Genomic DNA, 26224 nt, shown 5'->3' with positions numbered 1-26224 from the left:
ATTTAGCAATAATTCAATACATTACTCACCAATATTCAGCGCACAAGATTAAAATCAGTAAAGTCACAGTGCCAGGAACCTGGGTTTGATTCCGGCCTTCAGTTCCTGTCTGTGTGGAGCTTGCACATTTTCCCCGTGCCTACAGGGGTTTCCTCCCACAGTCCAAACATGTGTAGGTTAGGTGGATTGGCCAGGATAAATTACCTCTTATGTGCAAAGATATGTAAATTAGGTGGATTTTCCATGATAAATGCATGAGATTGCGGGGATAGGGCAGAAGGGAGGGCCTGGGCTGGGGATGCTCTTTCGGAAAGTCGGTGCAGACTTGATGGACTGGCTGGCCTCTTTCTGCACTGTGGGGATTATATGGGAAATTCAATTTGTGGAACGATACATTGTGGAACCAATTGGGGAAGAGGCTATTTTAGATCTTGTTTTGGGTATTGAGTCAGGGTTAATTAGTAATCTCATCATATGAGATCCTCTGGGGAAAAAGTAATTATAATTAATTCACCATAAGTTTGCGAATGACATACATAAGTTTGAAATTGGAATATTGAACTTTGGAAAATTTTTAAAAATCTATGGAAAAAGAGATCCAGCAGTGGCTTACAAAAGAATTTAAGCTTAGTGTTAGATTTTAAGAAGAGGCTTATAATATCGCCAAGAGTAGAAAGCCTGAGGACTGGAAGAGTTTTGGTTACCAACAAAGGATGATGAAAAATTAATATAAATGGAGAAAATAGAGAATGAGAGTAAACTCAGCAGAAATGCAAAGAACAAATTGTAAGTTTGCACGCGTATGTAAAATGAAAGAGTGACAAAAGTAAAAGTGGGCCCCTTAGTGGCTGAGGCAAAATAAATTATAATTAGTAAGAAGACAAAGACATTCAAAAAGGTCTTCATAGTCAAAGATACAAAAATCACCAGAAATAGTGAGAGTGAGCAACAAAGTGATTAAGGTTATCCAAGAAAAGGTACTGGAGTAATTAACAGGACTAAAACCCCCTGGGCCTGACTGTCTACAATTTAGGGTTCTAAAAACAACGACTGCAGATACAGTGATGATCTTTCAAAATTGCCTGAATTGTGGAATTGTGGAATGGTCCAATTGAATTGGAATGTAGCTAATGTGACACTGCTATTATAGAAAGGAGAGAAAATGGAATTGCAAACCAGTTAGCATGATTCAAGTTATTGGAAAAGAGCTGACATGGCACTTACAAAATAAGAATATGATTTGGCAAAGTTATCATAATATGATTAGGCAGAGTTAATGTGGTTTTATGAAATAAAAATTATATTTGGTGAATCTATTAGAGCTTTTGCAGATGTAACAAGGAGAATAGATCAACAGGACCCAGTGGATCTAGTATATCTGAATTTTCAAAAGACATCTGATAAGGTGGCACACAAGCTTGTGGTACACGACAAGGGCTTGTGGAGTTGGGGGTAATATATTAGCATGAATAAAAGATTGGTTAATCTGTTGAAAAAATCTCATTTTTGATTTGACAGGCTTTTAGTAGTGATTTGCCACAAGGATCAGTGTTGGGGGTCTAAGCTATTTACAATCTATATAAATGACTTGGATAAAAGGACTGAGTGTAGTGTATCCAAATTGGCTGACAATATGGTGGGAAAGTAAGCTGCAAAGGGGAATGAGGAGTCTGTAAAGGAATATAGACAGGTTTTAAGTGAGTGTGGGAAATGTGAGGTTATTTATTTCAATAGCTAGAATTAAAAGCAAACCATATTTTTAAATGGTGGGAAACACTTTTAAATGAGAGAAACCGGGTGCCTTTTACATACATTACAAAAATTTAACATGTAGCTACAGTAAACAATTATGTAGGCAAGTTATATGGTGGCCTTTGTTGAAAAAGATTTGAATACAGGAGTCAGGGAGACTTGCTGCAATTGCACAGGACTGGAGTATTGTATACTGTTCTCACCTCAAAGAAAAATAGACTTGCTTTGGAGAAAGGTAATGAAGATTCACTATATTAATCCTGGGAAGAAAGAGTTGTAGAATGGGCCTATAATCTGCAGTCTGGTAGAATGAGAGGTGATCTAATTGAACCATCAAGATTCTGGGGGCTTGTCAGAGTAAATGCTGAGGCTGTTTCTCCTAACTGGAAACTCTAGAAGTAGTACTTGTAGTCTCAGGATAAGCAATCAGTCATTTGGGACTGATGAGAGGTTTCTTCAGAGTTGTAAATCTTTGAATTATCTACCCCAGTGGGTATGGATTCTCAGTCTTTGAGTATATTCAGGGCTGCGATAAATGTTTGGACTTCAAAGAAGTTGAGGGTGAAGATCAACCTTGATCTTAAATGATGGAGCAGGCTCCAGGGACCTTATGGCCTACTGCTTCTAATTCTTATATTCTAACCTTTACAGAAATAGTTTGAAGTCCAGTGTATAATGTATGTACTGGATCAATTTGCAACTGTAAAAAGATGACTGACAAAATCTTCCAACACCAAACATACCCTCTGGCTTTTTACATTGTAAATCTGGTCCATGCCCAAATAAGCCTCGTTTGATAATGTACCACTCTAAATTAAAAATGAGACTTTAGATTCTCATTGAAAATTGGAGGAAGTTCAACCTTGTGGTTAGTTTTAACTGACACCTCAGGAGGGCCAGGAATTTCAGTTCTTTATGCGGTGGAAATTTTGCCTATCTGCTGTCAGTTATGTTCCTTCTAAATAAAATTGTCTCAATAAGAAAGGCGATGGAAAATTGTGCCCCAAAACTCATTAAACAAATTACCTGTTGCATTTTCCCCTCTTTCAGCTCTACACAACTGGATGGAACATTTCATTGTCTTTGTAACACAATTGAAATATTATTTTAAAATAGATAGGATAAGTGGATTTTTCTTGTTTGTTCTTGGGATGTGAGCATTGCTGAAAGCAACAGCACTTATTGCCCATCCTCTATTGCCCCTGAGAAGGAGGCGGTAAGCTGTCTTCTTGAACCACTGCAGTCTATATGCTGTAGGTCCACCCGCGGTACTATTAGGGAGGGAGTTCCAGGATTGTGACTCAATGACAGTGAAGCAACAGCGATAATAGATTTAAGTCAGGTTGGTGTGTGGTTTGGAGGGGAACTTGCAGGTGCTGGTGTTCCGTTTGCCTGTTGACTTTGTTCTTCTAGGTGGTTGAGGTTAACAGGTTTGGAAGGTTTGTTGAAAGAGCCTTGGTCAGTTGCTGCAGTGCATCGTGGAGATGCTAATCGCAGTGCTGTCACTGAGTGAGTGATACACACTGTTGGTGGTGGAAGTGGTGAATGTTTAAGGTGGCGGATAGGGAAAGCTTTTGGAAATCAATAGGGAAATCAAGTGGAAAGCTTTGTTTTGGGTGGTGTTGAACTTTGAGAGTTTGTTGGAACTGCACTTGTCCAGACAAATGGAAAATATTCCAGCGCAGTATTTAGTTGTACCTTGTAGATAATGGGCAGGCTTTGGCTAGTCAGGAGGCGAATTACTTGCTATGGCATTCCCACACTCTGATCTACTCTTAGTGATCACCCAGTTGGATTCCTGGTCAGTAGTAACCCCCAGGATGTTGGAAGATTCAGTGGTAGTAATTTCATTGAATTTCAAAAAGAGATGGTCAGATTCTGTCTAGCATTTATGTGGCACAAAAATTACTTGTCACTCATCAACCCAACCCAATGTTGTCTAAGTTGCATGCAAGCACATACTGCTCAAGTATCTGAGGAGTTGTGAATGAATCTGAACACTGTGCAATTATCAGCGACAGTCCCAACCTGTGATCGTACGGTGAAGGAAGGGAAATAGCTGCAGATGGTTGGGCCTAGGACATCACCCTGTGGGAGTCCTGCAATGATATCCCAGAACTGAGATGATTGACCTTCAATAACTAGAACCATCTTCCGTTGTGCTAAGCATGACTCTGGACAGCAGAGAGGTTTACCCTGATTCCCATTGACTTCAGTATTGCGAGGGCTCCTTGATACCATACTTGGTTAAATGCTGCCTTAATGTCAAGGACAGTCACTCTCACCTCGCCTCTGAAATTTAGCTCTTTTGTTCATATTTGGATCAAAAGTTTCAATGAAGTGTCCCGGTGAAACCCAAACTGAGCATGTGAGCAGGTTGTTGCAGAGTAAATGTTACTTTATAGTACTATGGACAATGCCATCTATCACTTTGCTTGTGATTGAATGTAGACTGGAAGGGTATGTGGCCTATTGGATTTGTCTGATTTTTGTGCACAGTTTGCACGTCGTTGTCATAGCTGTATTGGAACAACTTGGCTAAGGGTATGGCTAGTTCTGTTTAGTAGGAGGAGGGGAAAATGTGCTGTGTTGTCATTATTATTTCATTATTATTAAGGCTTGCTAGGCCTTTTCAAAGGACGGTTAAGAGTCAACCTCATTGCTGTGGGCCTCAAGTCACTGTCTTGGTCGGGCAGACCAATTATGGATGGCAAATTTCCTCCCCTGAAGACCATCAGAGAATGTGTGGGTATTTACGACAATCCAGTAGTTTCATGATTGTTATCATGCCAGATTTATTGATTACATTTAAATTCCCACAGCTGCCAGGGTGGGTTTGAACTCTTCTTCAGAGCATTAGTGTGGGTTACTAGTCCAGTAACATTATCACTTTGCTACTGTCCTCAGTTTATACGCAGGTATTTAATAAAGATGGCCAGAGTGAGAAAATTCTTGATTTTTATTTGACATGGTTCTGCTTATCCATCAGGGGGAAAATCAAGCGCATTGCTTTCCAATTCACGCCATACAGCTGGGTGAAGTTTGAATGGAAACCAGCCTCAAATCTTCGTAGGTGGCTGGCAGTTTGTGGAATTATTTTCATGGTAAGAAATTGGATGTATTGCAATTAGGTTTGAATATTCATTTGCAAATTTTATGTTACAATATTTCAAAATAGTTTTGTATTTATTTGACACTCATTATTTGAAGGAATCGGAGTAGCTTAATGTTTCACTTACTGCTGCAAATTTGATGATTGTGAAATAATAATGACAACACAGCACATTTTCCCCTCATTATTTTGTTAGTCCTATGCTGTGGAGAATGGATAATCTGTGGTCATGAAGCTGGGAAATGGTTAGCTGACTGGTTACCCCAGTTAATGACCAGAAAAAAAGGTGTGAGCTTGCACAGGTGATATGGTCGAGGTCAATTTTGTGTTTCCAGACAGCAAAACATTGACTCGACGTCAACTTTTCCCCTTCTCTAACATCTGACGTGAAACATTTCACAAGTTTGAGGTGTTACTTTGAAGGCTGCTTTTCTGTTTGTCCAGTAAGAAGTCTCACAACACCAGGTTAAAGTCCAACAGGTTTATTTGGTAGCAAATACCATAAGCTTTCGGAGCAATGCTCCTTCGTCAGATGGAGTGGTCTCTGTTCTCAAACAGGGCACAGACACAGAAATCAAATTACAGAATACTGATTAGAATGCAGATCTCTACAGCCAGCCAGGTCTTAAATGTACAGACAATTCTAATCAGTATTCTGTAATTTGATTTCTGTGTCTGTGCCCTGTTTGAGAACAGAGACCACTCCATCTGACAAAGGAGCATTGCTCCGAAAGCTTATGGTATTTGCTACCAAATAAACCTGTTGGACTTTAACCTGGTGTTGTGAGACTTCTTACTGTGCTTACCCCAGTCCAACGCCGGCATCTCCACATCATTTCTGTTTGTCAACAGCCCTGTGGATCCAGAACTGGCTTGCCCAAAGGAGGCAGAGAGTGGGTATAGATGGGTCTTTTTCTAAATGGAGGTCGGTCACCAGTGGTGTGCCCCAGGGATCTGTTCTGGGACCCTTGCTGTTTGTCATTTTCATAAATGACCTGGTTGAGGAAGTGGAGGGATGGGTTGGTAAGTTTGCCGACGACACGAAGGTTGGTGGGGTTGTGGATAGTCTGGAGGGATGTCAGAAGTTACAGAGCGACATAGATAGGATGCAAGACTGGGCGGAGAAGTGGCAGATGGACTTCAACCCAGATAAATGCGTAATGGTCCAGTTTGGCAGGTCAAATGGGATGAAGGAGTACAATATAAAGGGAAAGACTCTTAGTACTGTGGAGGATCAGAAAGACCTTGGGGTCCAGGTCCATAGGACTCTAAAATCGGCCCCCCAGATGGAGGAGGTGGTTAAGAAGGCATATGGTGTGCTGGCCTTTATCAATCGAGGGATTGAGTTTAGGAGTCCGGGGATAATGATGCAGCTATATAAGACCCTCGTCAGACCCCACTTGGAGTACTGTGCTCAGTTCTGGTCGCCTCATTACAGGAAGGATGTGGAAAAGATTGAAAGGGTGCAGAGGCGATTTACAAGGATATTGCCTGGATTGAGTGGCATGCCTTATGAGGATAGGCTGAGGGAGCTCGGTCTTTTCTCCTTGGAGAGACGTAGGATGAGAGGAGACCTAATAGAGGTATATAAGATGTTGAGAGGCATAGATCGGGTGGACTCGCAGAGGCTTTTTCCCAGGGTGGAAATGGCTGCTACGAGAGGACACAGGTTTAAGGTGCTGGGGTGTAGGTACAGGGGAAATGTTAGGGGGAGGTTTTTCACACAGAGGGTGGTGGGCGAGTGGAATCGGCTGCCGTCAGTGGTGGTGGAGGCAAACTCAATAGGGTCTTTTAAGAGACTCCTGGATGAGTACATGGGACTTAATAGGATGGAGAGTTATAGGTAGGCCTAAAAGGTAGGGATGTGTTTGGCACAACTTGTGGGGCCGAAGGGCCTGTTTTGTGCTGTAGTTTTCTATGTTTCTATGTAACATGAGGCATGGCTTTTCAAAAAAGGGGGGAAACGTGCATTTTTTTTTAAGCTTTGTAATTCATGCTGCCGTCTCTTTCGGATAATTGTACAAAAAATAACAATGTACATTTATCGTCTCAGCATCAGGAAGAAGAAATAATTTGGTTTCACGTTGCATTGTTCTGTTTTTGAAGAAAAGTACCATTGGCAATTTATTTTCTTTAGTTGCTTACTTCCATAATATGCCCAACAGCTCTGAACAGCCCTTTGTTTATGTTTTCCAGTTCTTGCTTGCAGAGTTAAATACATTTTACTTGAAGTTTGTCCTCTGGATGCCACCTGAACACTACCTGGTCTTGTTACGCCTAGTCTTCTTTGTGCATGTAGGAGGCGTGGCAATGCGTGAGATTTATGACTTCATGGATGACTTGTAAGTATCTGTTTCAAATGAAAGCCCAAAGATAAACAATGTTATTTGGTTCATTCAAATAAATGGCAAACTAAGACCCTGGACTTTAACTCTTGTGTGGAAGTTTATAGCTGATGTTCAATCCTTGTGACAATGTTGCTTTCAAACATGCTTTGGCGTCTAAAACATGCTGCGTGTATTCAATTATTCAATAATAATCTCTCTCTACACTATTGATTTGTCAAGTTTTCCAAAACTTATAAATTTGTCCTCATCTGCACCTGACATTTAGGGCTTGCCTTTTCCCTTAGTATGTGGTATTTTGGAAAGGACTGGACTTTGTTCTTAGCAGTCAGTGTCAGTGACCTCCTCCAAGTCAATATGCTCAGCATCAAGGTGCTGATCACTCTGGTGGGATGGACATGTTCGTGTATGCCTGATATCAGACTCCGAAGCAACTGTCCCACTAAGAACTTGGTCTAAACAGGAAACTCCCAGTAGGACAGAGGAAATGGTTTAGGGATGTCCTCTAAGCATCCCTGAAGAGGTCAAACAAACCTGCCGACTCATGTTGGGAAGGCACACAAAACACATTGAAAGACTTTGGGAACATGCAGAGGGAAGTCAAGACATCGGAGAGAGTGCACAAGTCTCCAAGCAATTCATATATCTGACATTTTGAGCACCATCGGCACCATATGTGGCAATCTGCAGATTGCACATTGGACTTATCCCGCATTTCAAAACCCTTTGAACCAGCGTGGAAGCAAGTCATTATCGATCCTGAAGGGTTACCTAAGTAAAAAACGACTCAATTACCATCTCGGATTCAGTTTAAGCATTATTGGAATTTTTTCACATCACCTTGCATTGTGGCTGTACCAAAGGTAAACTCTACTGGAATAAGACAGCAAACTGTAATGAAACAACCCAAAATCCTCATTTTTATTGCTACATTAAAGTTTCTGGTTCAGATTTGGCTCCTAGTAAATAAGATCCACTTCAGGTTGGCTGCCATTCCAGACACATTTCCAATGTGCACAGCTAAATGTGCACATAAATATCAGCCCCCCTCCCCACCCATCATCAACTCTGCAACTTCTTGCACTTATTGTTGATATTCTCTATGAAACCAGAATGTAAATTTCCTTCAAACTCAGTCAAAAAGTGTACTGATAGTTAAAAGTCATTGCTAGTGGAGCAACAGCATGCATGCACTTATCTTTATCCAACGGATTTGCCCAGTAGTAAAACTGGAAAGGCCAGATTTCAAAACTGTGTAAGTGAGAGTTTAGAAAAGCAAGATCAAGAATGCAGAGTATCTGAAACACAAAACAAAAAGTGCTATATTGCTCAGCAGGTCTGGCAGCATCGGTGGAAAGGGAAAAGTTTCAGGACAATGACCCTTCGTCAAAGTCGCAAAGTTAGATGTGCTTCCTTCACAACTTGCAATCTTCCTGGAAATGGTCCAGTGGTGTGAATGGCCTAAGGTTAGCTTACTGTGATATAGTGTCTTCACTCCTTCTTAGTGGTAACCTGAAATGGACTGTGCAATGCAACAAACAAGCATGCAGAACCAACACTCCCTTTAAGTTGCTAGTGCATGGCACGGACTACACAGTGCAATTAACAGTTAAACTTTAGAGGTAACATTGCTTGTTGCCTTTTGGGAATTAAACTTTAAATATGTTTATCTGATAGAAGGTCGGAGCAAATTCAAGTTGGTTTTCTTTGCCAGATTTAACAAATTAAATAAACTAATCAGATTGAATGGAGCAGTCCCTTGCTTATATCATGGTGTGCGGCCATAAATATAACCTTTGATTATTTTGCAGAGCAAGTGAACATTTTGAGCGAGTTGCTTTTTTAATAGTTTTCTGCAAAACATGGTTTAGTCTGAAGCAAGTCATTGCCAGATAAGATAGCGATGAAGCAAGCACTTCTTCAAATAGAAAGTTTTGTCGGTGGGGGAGCACAGTACTCTCGTCACTGAGGCTGTTGAAATACTTGGTATATTTGGTGAAAAACAACTAAAGATTTGGGTGTTGTTTTACACAGAAAAGTAACGATCCAGTGTACGTCCTTGAAGTCATTTCCAGTGAAATTAACCGTCCAGGTTTTGTTTCCAGTTTTCTAAAATGATTAAAGTATAATCTTCAGTCAAGCTGTCATCCCTGTAATTGATGCTGTATTATTCACTTTTCTGCACAGGAAATTCCATAAAAAACTTGGCCAGCAGGCTTGGTTGGTAGCTGCAATCACAGTGACGGAGTTCCTAATTGTGCTGAAATATGACCCATATACACTTACTCTACCAATTCCTTTCTACGTCATCCAGTGCTGGATCCTTGGATTTATACTAGTCCTGACTTGGACCATATGGCGTTTCTTTATACGGTGAGTTTTATTCATGAATATATTTCCTATGATTTAATATGGCTGATTAGTATGATCAATAATTTCCCTGACCTTTAGAGTTTTAAATAAACAATTCATACACTTAAAACATTACTGAAGCATTCAATTACATTTTTACCAGATCTTCCTTGGCAACTTGAATATCCTGCCAGTGGTCTCAAATTAATTGTTTTCTTTATTCAGTGCTAACGAAGTTTAGATCTGTCAAGTTTATGAAAGCATTATGCAGTATGTAATCCTTCTGTGTTTTTATTTCATAGGGTTGCAGGACATTCTAACAAAGTATTTTTTCCCTTTAGGAATTCTAGTTTAAAGGAATTTTCAAAGTGTCCATCTTCAAAACTTGCATCATAGTAGCCAACTTTGGACTTTTTATTTTCTCTATCTGCGATCGGATCAAAACCTAGAAGGAACTTTATACATCATTAAACCGTATTCTTGTTTACTCACTAACTTGGTTCTTGAACGATTTTCTCTATCGTCACTTTTTCCTGTCTGAAAGGTGACGGCTCTTGGCTCCACTTATCAACCAGGAATCTTCAGACGCCTCATCCAAGCAACCATTTATCAATAAGCCTAGAGTGTGAATGTCCAAAGGCTGCTTGACTGGAAACCTCCATAACAGAGCCAAGTTCTCTTCTCACCTGAGGTGTCACTGAGTACCAATGTGATTTTTCTTTTTAGTTTTACATTGAGGACACTTTTTAACATCCTAACTGCTGGCCTGGATTGTGATCAGATAACTTCAGAACAAGCTCGGGATCTATCATGGGACCTTTGGCACTGTGTGGATTAATATGGCACAGCCATTGGAGGTGTTTTTTAATGCCTATTATGAGCAAAATGCATTGTGTCCTTGCACATGCACATTTTATAGATATGTCAACGTGGTGCTTGTAAAGTTATTTGGCACAAGGTGTTGAATTTGTTCTTCAGATTAATTAATTTATCTACCTTAATTGCTAAGGGGGAGAATATTTCTACCAATTTTCTGTATAAGATGTGCAGCTGGAATCAAATTTATATGAGCATCTCAAAACTCCTATACATCCATTTGGCAAGTCCCCAAATAGTGTACATACCAATAAGATCATGTTCAAATCATGTTCTAAAATCTCTGTAGACTGATGAGATCCAATAAGGCAAATGTTGTAGAAATAATGAAATGCCAAATTTCCTGAAAATAGTGGTCGGTTTTGAAGTACCAGAACACACACAAGTCCTTGGAAATTGAATGGGAGAAATTTGGAGACTGACATGTAAATAGAGAAAATTCTGTGAACCAGCACTGAAGAACACATTTGTGAATGCATCAACTTACATCTCTCATTGTAACTCACCTATTGCTATTTTTGCCTCAACCTATTTGCCACTGAAATTCCCCTCTATACCTTTACCGCTTTCAAACTCAAATTTTTGTAATGCTCTTCTCGCCAATCTCCCGTTCTCTACTCCCTGTAAGCTACAGCCCATTTTTCAATGTGCTTAATGAGTTGAGTTGGCCCTGAACAATATGAGATAAAAGGAAGGTTGATCAAAAGTTTGGTCAAAGAGGTATTTTAGAGGAGCATTTAAAGAGAGAGGTGAAGAGGTTTAGGAAGAGAATTCCAGGGCTTAAGGCCCATCAGTGATGGAGTGATTCAAATTCAAGATGCACGAGAGGTCGGAATGGAGAGGCGTAGAGATGCTGGAGGGGGTTACAGCTATAGAAATCATAGAAACCCTACAGCACAGAAAGAGGCCATTCGGCCCATCGAGTCTGCACCGACCACAATCCCACCCAGGCCCTACCCCCATATCCCATCACATTTACCCACTAATCCCTCTAACCTACGTATCTCAGAACACTAAGGGCAATTTTAGCATAGCCAATCAACCTAACCCGCACATCTTTGGAGTGTGGGAGGAAACCGGAGCACCCAGAGGAAACCCACGCAGACACGAGGAGAATGTGCAAACTCCACACAGACAGTAACCCAAGCCGGGAATCGAACCCAGGTCCCTGGAGCTGTGAAGCAGCAGTGCTAACCACTGTGCTACCGTGCCGTGGATACAGAGGTCATTGAGAAATTTGAAAAAAATCTCTCTCTCATTTAGAATGTCGACATTACTGAACCAGAAGCCACTGAAGGTCAGTGAACACAAGGATAACAGCGAGTGAGACTTGATAGCAGTTAGGATTTTGACAACAGAGGTTTTGATGAGCCTTGGATTAATGGAAGATGAAAGATGGGAGAGCAGCCAGGCAAATGTTGGAAAAGTTGAGTAGAAAGGTAATCAAGGTATTGAAGACTTTAGCAGCAGATGAGCTGAGATGGGGTGGAAATGGATGATTCTATTCATGTTGGGGATTTTGGTGTTGCAGTGGATATGTGGTCAGAAAATCATCTTAAGGTCAGACTGGAAGTCAGTGTTCCAAATGATCTGGTTGGGCTTTAGACAGTAACATGGGATAGAGATTGGGGTTTGGTGGGTGCTGAAGATAATATTTTTGGTTTTGCCAATATTTAGTTGAGGCACATTTCTCCTCATCTGGGACTGGGTTTGGAGCAAACAGTGTGATAAATTAGATCGTGGAGGATTGAGTGAGATTATGATAAGGTATTGTCATTATATATGTGAAACCCAACATGTTTTGGCTGATGTTGAGGGAAATGAGAAATTGAAGCCCTTGGTGACTTCTCAAGGTAATGGTTGGGAAACCCATACCCGAATCCTCAGTGATATATGTTTACTCCCAGTATCCCAACATCTTGAAATGGAAAAAGCTCATCTTTATTTAAATCCTTTCAAGGCTACAAATGTCTCATCTCGGTCGCCTTTTCCCCCTGAACAATGCACCTCTGACTCCAGCCTCATAGTAAGAAGTCTCACAACACCAGGTTAAAGTCCAACAGGTTTATTTGGTAGCAAACACCATTAGCTTTCGGAGCGCTGCTCCTTCGTCAGATGGAGTGGAAATGTGCTCTCAAACAGGGCACAGTCCAGCCTCATATGCATATCTCTGTACTGCTGTTCCTTCACTGGCAGCATTCCCTTCAGCCATTGGGCTCCATGCTCCTCCATCCTCTACCTAAGTTCCTCCATCTCTCCACTTCCCATTTTCTCCCTCACACAACGCTTTGGTCATTTCTTTGGCTTTTTGTTTCCTCCTCTAGCTCAGTATCTGTTTCTGTAAACAGTCTTGGAATGTTTTATTAATATGAAAGGCACATAATTTAAAATTCTCATTATCTTTGCAGTCACAAATAAATTTAATGTTGGTCATACCTTTAATTTTTCCTCAAAGAACTTGTTGGTCTAAGGGAAAATAAGATTTCACTGTCTCGCTTGCTTGACACTGAGTCTACTGCTAGCCTTCCCCAGTCAAAAGTGTGGAATATCCTTGGTGCCAGGTTGCCATAACTTTCAGAGGATTTAGAAAAGGAGCAAGTTTGCAAAATGCTTTTGGTAATAACTGTGATGGGTACACTATTCATTGAGAAGAAGCAGATTCACAAAATGGTTTAAGAGCAGTATACCAGTGATGACAGACTTCAGTTTTAAGATATTATTTAAGGTAATCAGAGGGGAGATGGAGGGGGAAAAATGTTTGCACACTAATTTATGAATGCGCAGCCTGAAAAGACGGTTGAAGCAGTTTCAATGACAACTTTCAAAAGAAAACTGCATAAATACATGAAGGAGAAAAATGAAAGAGCGGGTGAGTGGGACTTAATGGGTAGATCTTTGAGACAGCCAACGCAAGCATCACGGGCTCCTGTGCCATGAGTTCTGTGTTCTTGAATTATCATAAGGCTACTGAATGTAATTGTGCTCTAAAGAACAGATTTGGCATCAGCTAAGTCATTTCCATTCTTGGCCCAAGTACACAACTACCTGTTCTTGCAGTTATTGTTTTCCTAGTCACAAGAAATAGAAGCTAGAGTCAGCCACCAGGCTCTTCAGTATGATCATGACTGATCCAGTTGTTTATTAACAAATGAAATCTATTGTAGCATTAAGTTACGCTAGTATGCTTTGTGACGTGTGAATGGAGGAACTCATAATTTAATTCTGGCATTTGACGGGCGGCACGGATGCAAAGTGGTTAGCACTGCTGCCTCACTGCGCCAGGGACCTGGGTTCGATTCCGGCCTTGGGTCACTGTCTGTGTGGAGTATGAAAGGCACATCCTCCCCGTGTCTACATGAGTTTCCTCTGGGTCCTCCAGTTTCCTCCCACAGTCCAGAGATGTGGGGGTTAGGCGCATTGGCCATGCTAAATTCTCCCTCAGTGTACCCGAACAAGTGCCAGAGTGTGGCGACTAGGGGATTTTCACAGTAACTTCATTGCAGTGTGAATGTAAGCCTGCTTGTGACTAATAAATAAACTTAACTTTTCTCAATTAGATTATATAATTCAAAGAGATTTGTGTACTGATGCCTATGCCAGAGGCAGGTCTGTTTTTCTGATTGGAGTATTGCAATTTTTTTTTCCACCACACCAAGGTGCAAGTCACATCTCTTAGGTGATAAACAATTTAGAATTTATGCAACTGTGAATTGGAGTTCATTTTTTTCCCAAACTAATACATATTTGAACACTTGGAGATATCAATGATATTGATGTGGGAAAAATACAATATTTTTGGTTACCCTTACTGAGATATGTTAGGGTACCAGGTCAGAAACCCCAAGGTATATTATGGAGCCAGACTAGATCCCAACAATTTTTCTATTTGGCATAAATGTGAGAATAGGATGTTTCGCTCCAGGTGTGATTTTACTAACAAACTAGGAAGCTTTTATGAAAACAAACTTTATTTAACAATGCAGTTTAACTATAACAAATGAATTAGCTTAACCTTTAACAGTTGAACAATACTTAAACGTGAAAGGAAACTATTCTTAACTGCTAATTTATATTCAGTTGCGTCCAGCAAAATTTCTCTTACAGCCTGAAACCCCTCTTTAAGCACAGTTAGCAAAACATAGGCATGCTTACTATGTCTTCGGTTAACAGCCCTGGAGCTTTCAGAAAACTTCTGCTGAAGAGCGAGAGAGCGTCTTATGTCTATCAGCTCCAGGCAGCAACTTCTCTTTATTTTAAAATGAAAATGAAACAGTGTTTTCCTGCAAGCTTAGCTCCTCCCATTAACCACATCATTATACGATCCTGTCAATCAACAAAATTAAAAACTCTCATGGGTCTACATACCTAGTCTGAAATCCCAAGAGAACTTAAGTAAACAAACACCAGCCCATTAACTCTGCAAAGTAACATATTCCTGGCTAAAATTAGTTATTATCCTGCTCTCAGCATGAGCTGTACGTTTTCTTAGACAAACTGACTTTAGAAAAAGACTGCAGTCCTCCTCGAACATTGAATATATCAAAATAGCACAGTGTCATCACACATCATAAAATCCCTACAGTGTAGAAGGAGGCCATTCAGCTCATCGAGCCTGCACCGACAACAATCCCACCCAGGCCCTAACCCCGTAACCCCACATATTTACCCAGCTAATCCTCCTGACACCAGTGGTCAATTTAGCATGGTCAACCAACCTAACCTGCACATCTTTGGAGCGTGGGAGGAAACCAGAGCACCCGGAAGAAATCCAGGCAGACACAGGAAGAATGTGCAAACTCCACACGGAAAGTGACCCGAGGCCGGAATTGAACCCTAGCACTGTGAGGCAGCAGTGCTCACCACTGTGCCAGCATGCCTGTATGTTTTAATACAGATACAAATTTTAATTATAATGTCTGCCATTGGGAGCCAAGTAAGAAGTCTCACAACACCAGGTTAAAGTCCAACAGGTTTATTTGGTAGCAAATACCATAAGCTTTCGGAGCGCTGCCCTTCGTCAGATGGAGTGGAAATCTGTTCTCCAACAGTGCTTGATGAAGACGAACATCTCGCCAAGGCCATCCCCACACCCCCACTTCTTGCCTTCAAACAACCACGCAACCTCAAACAGATCATTGTCCGCAGCAAACTACCCAGCCTTCAGGAGAACAGTGACCATGACACCACACAACCCTGCCACAGCAACCTCTGCAAGACGTGCCGGATCATCGACACGGATGCCATCATCTCACGTGAGAACACCATCTACCAGGTACACGGTACATACTCTTGCAACTCGGCCAACGTTGTCTACCTGATACGCTGCAGGAAAGGATGTCCTGAGGCATGGTACATTGGGGAAACCATGCAGACGCTACGACAACGGATGAATGAACACCGCTCGACAATCACCAGGCAAGACTGTTCTCTTCCTGTGGGGGAGCACTTCAGCAGTCACGGGCATTCAGCCTTGGTTCTTCAGGTAAGCGTTCTCCAAGGCGGCCTTCACGACACACGACAGCGCAGAGTCGCTGAGCAGAAACTGAGAGCCAAGTTCTGCACACATGAGGACGGCCTAAACCGGGATGTTGGATTTATGTCACATTATCAGTAACCCCCACAGCTTTCCCCCTGATCTTGCAGAATCTTACTAGCTGTTCTGTCTGGAGACAATACACATCTCTTTAACCTGTGTTTAATGTTCCCTCCACCCACATTATCTGTACCTTTAAGACCTGGCTGGCTGTAGAGATTTGCATTCTAATTAGTATTCTGTAACTTGATTTCTGTGTCTCTGTGCACTGTTGGAGAACAGATTTCCACTCCATCTGACGAAGGGGCAGCGCTCCGAAAGCTTATGGTATTTGCTACCAAATAAACCTGTTGGACTTTAACCTGGTGTTGTGAGACTTCTTACTGTGCTTACCCCAGTCCAACGCTGGCATCTCCACATTGGGAGCCAAGCCAGCAGAAGACATCATTCAAATTGGATTGTTGATTTGGGATGTCACCAATTGGTAGAACGCTGTAAGGAGGTAGGAGTAACGCTATAGGAGAGCTCTGCGCAGGTGACTTTTTGAAACTTCAGCTGGTTTGGGTTGGTGAAGGGAGGGAATAGCAAATAAGATAGGAGACCAGTCACCTTTGGCTGCTCTTGCCTACCCTTGGTTCGTCAGTCAAAATTAGTATATGGCTAATGCCAATTAAACAACCTATTTTTTTCATGCCATTAAATTGTTCCTGTATATATCACATTGTTGCTGTCACTATTGAGTGTTTTGCTACCTGTGATGCAATGCAGCATGACTAGTCATTTGAATCTGAAGCATTATTTCATTCATCTCGACGTTTTTAATTGATGTTTAAATACTGGTGTTATCTCAAAATATATATGGAGACTCTAACAGGTTTTTATTGTATCAACTAAATAAATACAATTGTATACTGCCAACAACCTAATCTTGCATGTTGAGCAGACTAAACAGAGCCCCACCTTGCGACCCAGCCTCTTTGGTGCATGGAAAATTCCTGCAGTTTAAAAGCTGACGACCTGCACCATTGTGCTGATTGTTTGCCATCTTGCATGTGACCATGGTGTCATGGCTTGTTTACTGTGCAACCTGGGCTTAGCACCATTTGATTGATTCTTTCTCCCCTGTTTTTAGTGGGATGTGCACGTTCAGTCAGGTAGGTAGTGCGACCTTTTCTTATTTCAGCTCCTTCCTCCCTCACTTCATCTCACCACCACCTTCCCGCTTTTTCCTCCCCCAACACATTTCATTTTCTGCACTTCCCATTGGAACAAAATTGCACGGAAAAATGTTTATTGAGCTGCTGTCTGTGAAGCTGTGAGCTCAGTCTCCATCAATTCCCATCTTTGTCGTAAATGTCGTAGTGCATGCCCTATAACAAAGGGGTGTTGTTATTTTTTTACTTCCATCATAAGTGACTGATCTTTGTTACTTTTTCATATGTGAACTTTAGAAATTTAGAGTCAAGTCGAAGCTTGAATAGATAATTGGATTTGATTTGTAGAATATTTCTGCCATGTATAATCTGGAGACAGTGGCTCCTCTCCCTGCTGTTCATAATTTCAAACAATCTGCCTCTTTGTAGCCATATATTTCAATTCGTAGGATAAAAGTTGCAGTTGTGAAATATCAAAGTTGCAAATGTCTGGCAACTTGTCTGTCAAATGGACAAAATTTCTTCTGAGTTGCTGTAAGTTCAGGGTGTTTTCACTTTTGTAAAAGACCATGATTTCCTGGTGGGAATTGGCAGTTTTTGTTCCTTGGCATTCGGAGATGTAAGCATTTTAATAACCTTTTCCTCAGTCTATCACTGCAACTTGTGTGTTTTTAAAGTTGATATTTGCTAATGTTTACCCCCAAGCATTGGACTGCTTGAAATGATGGCAGTCACATGAAAGATACAGGATTTGAAGCAGGCTGCTCTTATGTTAATGTTTTCAATCCATAAGCAGCATGTGGCACTGGACAACGTCAGATAGAAAAGAACAAGACTTTTGTTTACATTGGACTTTCCACAACCATTGGACATCTCAAAGTGCTGTGCGGCCAATGAAGTACTTTTGAAGTGCAGTCACTTGTAATATAGACTGGATGGTCTGAATGGTTGGAGGCCATATTGTGTTTTGTGTTTCTGCTTTTCAAGCTTTCAGTGGCATTCATTTACCCGTTTGACTACTTTCAAATATTGAATTAAATCATAAGCTTTTGTGAATAAGGACTTTATGAATCTTCCGTCTCTGATTTGAGTCTGTTCGACAGCAAGATGGCCAAAACTGTTCAGCTGCAACTCAGTGTGAGGGGTCGCTCTTGTCTTGTGCTGCATGTCATTTTTGGTAGATTAATATCCCAAGTGAATTACATTGTATGGCATGTGTAGGCTGTGTCAGCGTTGCTTCACTTCATTTATTTGATGAGGCAATAATTATTTTTGTTTAGTCATTTGCAATTACTTAAAAAATATGTTCAAACTTATTGTCTGGAGTAGTGCAAAAAATAATTGTGCATGCAATTAGACTTCACAGCAGTCATGTGTGGGCCTTCCCAGTCTACATAGGATTGTGAGGAAAGTAGTTTATTTCAATACTTTACAGAGTATTGCAGAGTTTTACAGAGGATCATTGAATTTTGGAATTCTTACTTTCAGTTCAGTTCATTCTGACAACTTTTTTTTTAAATCTGCAAATGCCCATCAGGCCAATTACCCTTCTGAGAACGAAAGACTGACCTTTAGGTGAACTGTCACCATAAGGGTGACTGAGTTTTGCATTGGCAGCAATTTTCATGCTTTCCGATTTCCTATTTTCACAGCCTTTCTTTTGCTTTCCAATGCCACGGTATTCACTGTATTGTAATTGACACTAAGTCTAGTCACATGCTGCTACAAAGCACCACTGGCTGAGGTAAATACCACACAGTCATCACACTTCAGAATACACATTTTTTTATGTCAAACTTTTTGAGGAATAAAGAAAACCAGTCATCTGCTTGGAGTCAGAACTGTACAACCGCTTTCTAGTCTACAAAATTTCCACTCGAGCCCAAGGCCTTGTGCACTTAACAGTCAGACTTTGTGGTCTTAAAAGAAGTATTTCTCTAGCAGCAGAACAGCGCATTGTATATAACATGCTATAACCCTCTTATGCGTATGCAATTTCATTCAGGTCGCTCACCATGATCAATGCCACACAAGACTCTCTAATATGGAAATAAATTTTAGTTGGTACTAGCCAACACAAGCACTTCATTCTTGCACAGCAAACAGCTGTGGCTGTAATTTGAAAAGGCTCCTGAACAGGAGCATCGGGTAAGTATTGGCCATGCAAGCTAGGTGATCCAAAGAAGCCATTTAGCCTATCAAGCTTCCAGGGCCCAGGTGCAGTCATGATAGACTCTCCTGCAGGGGGCGGGGAGAAGAGTTGGATATGAATATTCTCTCCCCCATTCAAAGATGGAAGACTAAAACTCTAGCTTCTACCTCCCATGAACATCTCCCAGCAAAGGGACTATTATAAGAGTGTCTATAGCAGTGATTTTCAATCTGTGTTCCATGGCACCCTGGTGTGTCATGAGAATTGTCCAAGTGTGCCGTGAAATTTTGTGCAAAGGTATCGAAAATCAATGTAAAACAAACGCACTGTTTCATCTTAAACAGTATTCAATCCATCCAAAATTGCAAGTCATAAAACTCATGAAAATTAATCGTCAAATGCTTTAAAAGTGAGCTGTCTAAAACATTGAATGTTCTAAAAGCAGGTGGCCAAAGGGTGAAATTGTGATGACCATAGAAATCAAGCAATGGCATTTGCACGTTTTTTTTTAATGATAGTAAAACAAATTAGCAGATGCAATAAAATTGACCATATCCATACTTCTTTGCTGGATCTATTTACATCCCCTGATTTAAAAAGAAATGGATAAGTTTTATTCCTCCATAACGTGAAAAGATAAAATTCAGCACCCAACCCTAAGTACTGCATGTAGAACAGATTTAGGGCTATGAACAGTTAGAAATAGTTGAGTTGAGCAGATTTTGATGTCTGTCGAAGACAGTGTGTTCTGTGGTGGATTTGAAACATTCATGCATTTAATCCTTATTTAGCTTGATGCATGCACTATGTTGCAAACCTCTCTAGTAAGGCTGTAACCATAGTAAATGTGAGGTTTGAGTAATTGATTCAGCTGAATAAAAGTGGGTGCGCTGTGGAATTGTTTGCCTCACTGGAGCATGCCGTGCTACTGAAAAGATTGGGAACTACTGGTTTACAGGGCACAGCTTGGGAAACAATCTGTAAATAAAAAGGTAGCACCAGTAAAAGGACTGTGAAAGTGTGTTGGATTGTTGGAAAAAGCCAACTGGCTCATTAATGTTCTCCTGGAGTTGAAACCTGCCTCAGGTCTGGGCCCCTATGCAACTCCAATCTCTCACTGACTTGATTGATAACCATCTTCTGAAGGAGCTTTGAGTGCACTATTCTATCAAAATCACTACTGTTAGAGGGCAACAAGGGATGAACAGTAAATGCCTGCCTTGCTGTGTCCCTAGAATTTAAAAAAATGGTATCTCGGATTCAACCAGCTCCTTTTTAAACTCAAGTTGGTTCTGACCGTGATAATTTTAATGGCTTACTCAGAAGAGGAACCCTGTACGTGAGGGAGAAAGTAGAAGGATATGCCAGTACGGTTAAATGAAGTAAGATGGGAGAAGGCTTTTGTGGAGCCTTCACATCTGTATGTATCTGTTGGCCTGTTTCTGTGCTGTGTAATTCTATGTTAATCCCTTTAGTATTCACTCCTGTTGGAAAAAGGTGGGAAAGCTTCATTCAAGGGAAGCACTCCTCTGTTTGCACTGCTTTTCTTTTTCATATCTTCAAGAGGTTGCGGTTCCTTGCACTTCCTCTAGCTTGGATGTTGAAACAGTTGTGGCGATCTGCACTGCCTCGGGGTCTGCTGACTTCAAATGGTTGAGAAGGCACTTGGTTTTAACTTTACTCTGCGAGTGCACTTCCCTTCCGGACAGCCTGCCAACAGCCCAACTGAAGTGGTCACGTTTTAGTTGTGTTTAATTCAGAATTGCTCTGGTTCAGAATCAAACATGGAATGCTGCAATATCCAAAATGCCCTGTGGCATACCTTCTTTCCGTGCTCTGTATTTGTTGCTGACTTTATGCTGTTATTGCCGGTATCAAATTTACTCTGTAACATTGAAGCTGAATATCGTGCAGTTACATTGTCTCCAGCAATTCCTATTCGAATAGCTGGTTGAACAGTGGAGTAGTGCTGAGTGTTCCAGGAGCTGCATAGTGTCAAACAAATCATGTTCCTAAACAGTAAACTTGTGAAAGTGAGTGCATTATCATACATTTTTTTTTACCATGGAGGGAGTGCAATGAAAGTTCACCAGATGGCAGGATTGGCCTGTGAGGAGAGATTGAGGAGACCAGATCTGAGTTTAAAAGAATGGGAGATTACCTCTTTGAAGCATTCAAAATTCTTGCAGGGCTAGACAGGGTAGATACAGGAAGGATGTTTCCCCTGGCTGGGGCATGGTTTTGAACCAGCCTCAGAGTACGAGGTGGGCTATTTGGGACTTGTAAGGAGGGTGGTGAACTTCTAGAATTTATTTTACCCCAGAGGGCTAAAAAAACTGAGTTATGTTCATGACAGAAATTGATAGATTTCTAGATATTGAAGGTATCAAGGGAATTGGGGATGGTGTGGGGAAATGTCATTGAGGTAGAAGATCAGCCGTGATCTTGTCGAATGGCAATGGAGCAGGCTTGAGGGGGCCAATTGGATTACTCCTATGTTCCTACGTTTGAAGGACGTTGAAAGATCACCACTGCAGGTTAATCCTACCAGCATACCTTGGTGGAACTGTTATACGTAGCAGAAAATTAGTCATTTTGACTTGTGAAAACTTACAGGATTTCTGTGGTCGCCCATAATTAGATTGAGTGTTAATGAGTTGCAGCCTGATCATTCCAGAAGCACAGGACTGGAAAGAGTTTGAAGCTCCTGTGTGTGATGTGACATATTTTTGAATATGATTGCTATACAGAAGTTTTGACATGGTTTTGTTTCTAACAGGAATATCACGTTGCGATGGAAGGAAACAAGACTGCAAAAGCAGGAGAATACGAGTGAAAAGAAAAAAGTGGGCAATGGCAGTGCAAGTCTCTCTATAAAAAGCAAACATAACAGCAGTGATGTCCGACAAAGAAAATGTTGAATGTTATGAAGTGAAAAGATTGACTACTATGCACCAATTAAACCAGTCAATGATTTTTGAGCATCAACTGCATTGCAAGAGCCCTGTTTTTCCATTGGGCATCATCAGTGCTACTTCAGTTTTTGACTGAAGTATATATTCTAAAGAATTCTTAATTAAATTCACTGGGTGTTTGGTTTATGTATAAACTTTGCAGCACTAACAAAATTATCATAATTTCATGAAACTAAACCATGCCAATGTTCAACCCTTTGAATCAATGTTTCTGACCCACTTGCCAACTTATGGTTGTCCAAATTGGCACTAAGCACCCATAGGTTCAACTAAGCTCTCAAATCACATTCTAACATGGATTACAAACTAATTACTAACTTGGTCATCTCCTGCCCAGGACTTAACTTATTCCTTTAAGGAGTTTTGAAGTGGCCAGCGCTGTTGGATCTCGGAGACCATTCAGGCTTCCATGCCTAATATTTAGAAATCTAAAAGTTGGTGCGTTACCATTCTACACTAGACTGCTTTAGTGTGCTTAGCAACTCACAAAAGACTGAACATTGCTGGCTACAGCTAGTGGTGGAATTGCACTAAAACAGGAACCTTTTGTTTTTGTTACTGACAGCCAGCCTTGAATCCATAAGCATCTTGTTATGCCTTTGGATTCCTGGCTGCATCAGCACTGCTGGCCAGTGTTTTGTTAGAAAAGTTCTTCCTTGTAACGCACAATACAGTGAGAATTTTGGCAGACTTTTTTTAAATTTGAAAAAGCATTTGCTTCATGAAATTACGATATTCAAATCCTTCAGCAATAGTGATCTTGGTTTTGAACTCTTAAAGCCATATATAACTCATTTTCATCTAGGAATAGGAATCACTGTTTTTATACTTGGGGTTAATTTATAAATTGATAGTATTACTTGAATTTTTTTTCCTTGTATGCTTCATTTTGCCATTTTTAAGCTGGTAAATTTGTCTGAATATTGGGTACAAGATAGAGTGAGTTTAGTTCTTTGAACAAAGCAAAAAAATGTACAGTGCTAAATGTTGAGATTTGAATAACTATATTGTAACTAATATACTGTCCTGTGTTCAAAATATAAAGATTGCTGTGTTTTGTCGATAGATTATGTAAATTATATTTGGTATTATAAGCTAAGATGCCTTTAAAGGGTAGGATAATATGGCGGAATGAAGCCTGGGACATGTTCACTTTAGAGCAGTGCTCTGTGCAAAAGAATTTACGATCCCCTACCGCACCAAGGCTGCTGGCGTTTTATATTATAGCCATGGTGAGTCGAATCAGTTCTGACTTAAAAGACAGAGTAGGTGCCCAAATTTCATAAGGGATACCAAGATAATCACTCCAGAGACCAATAGGAATTGGTATTGTTTTCATAAAACACTGAATCCTGTTTAGACTGTAACATCCTGATCAGTTTGCCACATGAGCACTTTCTGTAAAAGTAATATAAGGGTATTGGTTTGCTAAATGTATCATTGAAGCCACTTCCCTTTCCCCCAAATAAAGCCAATCCTGTTGGATGGTAACCCTCCCCCTTGAGGTTGTTAGTTTTGTTCCTCCACCTGTAAAATAAGCCTGTGCCTAAGGTAATGATCGAAACTGTCTTTGCTTGTCCTATGGCTGAAAAGCAATCCTGAACCTGAAGTATTATCCACACCACCATAATGTAACGTCAACCTTCCCTTTAGCTTGTTTACCCTGCCTTAATGCAAGGTATACTACCGTGAGGGTGGGCACAGTGATTCTCCCCCACTAGCCCTGCAATAAAGTCTCAATAAAACTGTACTGCATTTCAGTTGAAATATTGCTGTAAAGATAGCCTGTCTGAGGTGTTGTTCACCTCGCCCTGTTGTAACGTTAGCCTGTTCCTGAGGTATTGTGAACCTCGTCCTGCTGTAAAGTTAGCCTGTCCTTAATTGCCGTGCTGTAAAGTTACCCTGTTTGAGGTGTTGTTCACCTCGCCATGCAGTAAAGTTAGCCTGTCCCGGAAGTATTGTACACCTCACCCTGCTGTAAAGTTAGCCTGTCCCCGAGGTACTGTACACCTCAGAATGCTGTAAAGTTAGCAGGTTCCTGAGGAATTGTACACCTCAGAATGCTGTAAAGTTAGCCTGTCCCTGAGGTATTGTATATCTCAAATGCTGAAAGGTTAGCCTGTCCCTGAGGTATTGTACACCTCAGAATGCTGCAAAGTTTGCCTGTTCCTGAGATGTTTTACACCTCAGAATGCTGTAAAGTTTGCCTGTCCCCGAGGTATTGTACACCTCAATGCTGTAAAGTTAGCCTATTCCTGAGGTATTGTATACCCTCAATGCTGTAAAGTTAGCCTGTCCCCGAGGTATTGTGTACCTCAGAATGTTGTAAAGTTAGCCTGTCCCCAACTATTGTACACCCCACTCTGCTGTAAAGTTAGCCTGTCCCCAAGGTATTGTACACCTCTGAATGCTGTAAAGTTAGCCTATTCCTGAGATGTTGTACACCTCACCCTGCTGTAACGTTAGCCTGTTCCTGAGGTCTTGTACACCTCAAAATGCTGTAAAGTTAGCCTGTCCTTGAGGGATTGTACATCTCACCCTGCTGTAAAGTTAGCCTGTTCCTGGGGCATTGTACATCTCACCATGCTGTAAAGTTAACCTGTCCTCGGGGCTATTTTACTTTCATTGTCATTGGAATGATGTGCTAATATAACCTGAATGTAACCAACATCAGTTCCCGATTCTCAGGAAATCCACTTTTTTTTCTAACCCTTTGTGACTGTATTTTCATATCTGTCGAATTGTTAGTGTGCTTGCATTTACTACATGCAGGAAACTTTAGATTTTAGTTAACTTGATTTGTGATTACATTACATTAACTCTGAGCACTGAACATTTCTTACTGGAACATCTTTGATTTTAATGAATTACTCATTATCAAACTAAGTTTGAGAAATTTGCAGATCTTCCTTCATTGTAGTAAGTAAGCTGTAAATCTGATTTCTGGTACTAATTGTCCTTTATGGCCCTCAAAAAGCTGGTGGGTTTCTTGAATATGGGAATTAATGGAAATCATTTTTATTGGAGAGCTGGTTAGAAATATTTGGGACCATTCTTTCAGATATATGTTGGTAGAATGTTCTGGAGATTATTGAAGTTGAAGGAGTTGAAAAGAATGAAATAGATGTAATGTAACTCTGAGGGCAAGACATCCACAAATTTGAAGTTGTCCTTGTTTTTGAAGATAAAAATTCATTCCAGAAGAGCAATGTTCAGAATAGTGTTCAAAGTTGGAACACACTGGATTTCCTGTTAGATTAATCAAAATTAGGAATGCAATTGGAATGCATTCTTGAGAAATAAGAGACTAGTGTCCTCGAATCACTGATTGCCATTAGATAACGAATACTTGCTCCAAAGCAGCTTATTGGCATTATGGATATTGGGTGGATGAAACACCCCATGCAGCGACTGCATGCTCTGCATTACAAGCCTCTGGAACACTTCTGTCCCCAATAATCACAAACGTATGCAATTATGTACATTGATGTAAAAATGCTCTTCTCTTCAAAAGATTAACAACCTGCTCTGCCGAGGCATTTTAGTGAATGATGCAATACTGAACATAATGTGCATTACAGGGGATTCAATCATGCCAGGGGCTGGACAAAGTGCCTAAATGTAGCCACTATCCCTCTTCTATTGGCCCTTAAGACACTTTCAATACTGTTAACAGCACATGTATACATCACTACATCTTAGCCATTTACTAAACTTTACAACGTAACGGACTGCTTTGATTTGTACTGCAACACTAACTATGTTTTGAAGTATTTTATCTGAGGTACAAAAGGAATTGTAGTCCTTGTTTTATTCTCATTATTTATACAAAACTGTCAGATCCTTATTACCTTTTGTAATGTGGATAGCATTATGATTTATTTTTGCATAGTATGCTCATCTCTCAACCAGGCATGTTTCTGAGGAATTGATTGTGGCAATATGTTCTCAATAAACTGGAAAATTTAAGATT

General features: G+C 40.7%; 1 protein-coding gene across 3 annotated transcripts in view; it reads left to right on the top strand.

Moving 5' to 3' along the window:
* Positions 1-26224, top strand: part of ptdss2 (phosphatidylserine synthase 2) — a 102339-nt gene extending 76115 nt beyond the window's left edge. The window contains exons 9-12 of one of the 3 annotated variants that reach the window (XM_078220450.1): positions 4742-4856; positions 7061-7206; positions 9397-9582; positions 22056-26224. In XM_078220450.1, the coding sequence (XP_078076576.1) occupies positions 4742-4856; positions 7061-7206; positions 9397-9582; positions 22056-22197 (589 nt within the window). In that variant the 3' untranslated portion in view covers positions 22198-26224. Of the gene's footprint in view, positions 1-4741; positions 4857-7060; positions 7207-8545; positions 8690-9396; positions 9583-9902; positions 12878-22055 lie in introns of those variants that run through there. The other 2 variants (XM_078220451.1, XM_078220452.1) reach the window with 2 other exon arrangements.

This window comes from Mustelus asterias, chromosome 9 (genome assembly GCF_964213995.1).
Source record: "Mustelus asterias chromosome 9, sMusAst1.hap1.1, whole genome shotgun sequence".
NCBI classification, from domain to species: Eukaryota; Metazoa; Chordata; class Chondrichthyes; order Carcharhiniformes; family Triakidae; genus Mustelus; species Mustelus asterias.
Note: the sequence above shows the minus strand (reverse complement) of the source record. Positions and strands in the feature narration are given on the sequence as shown.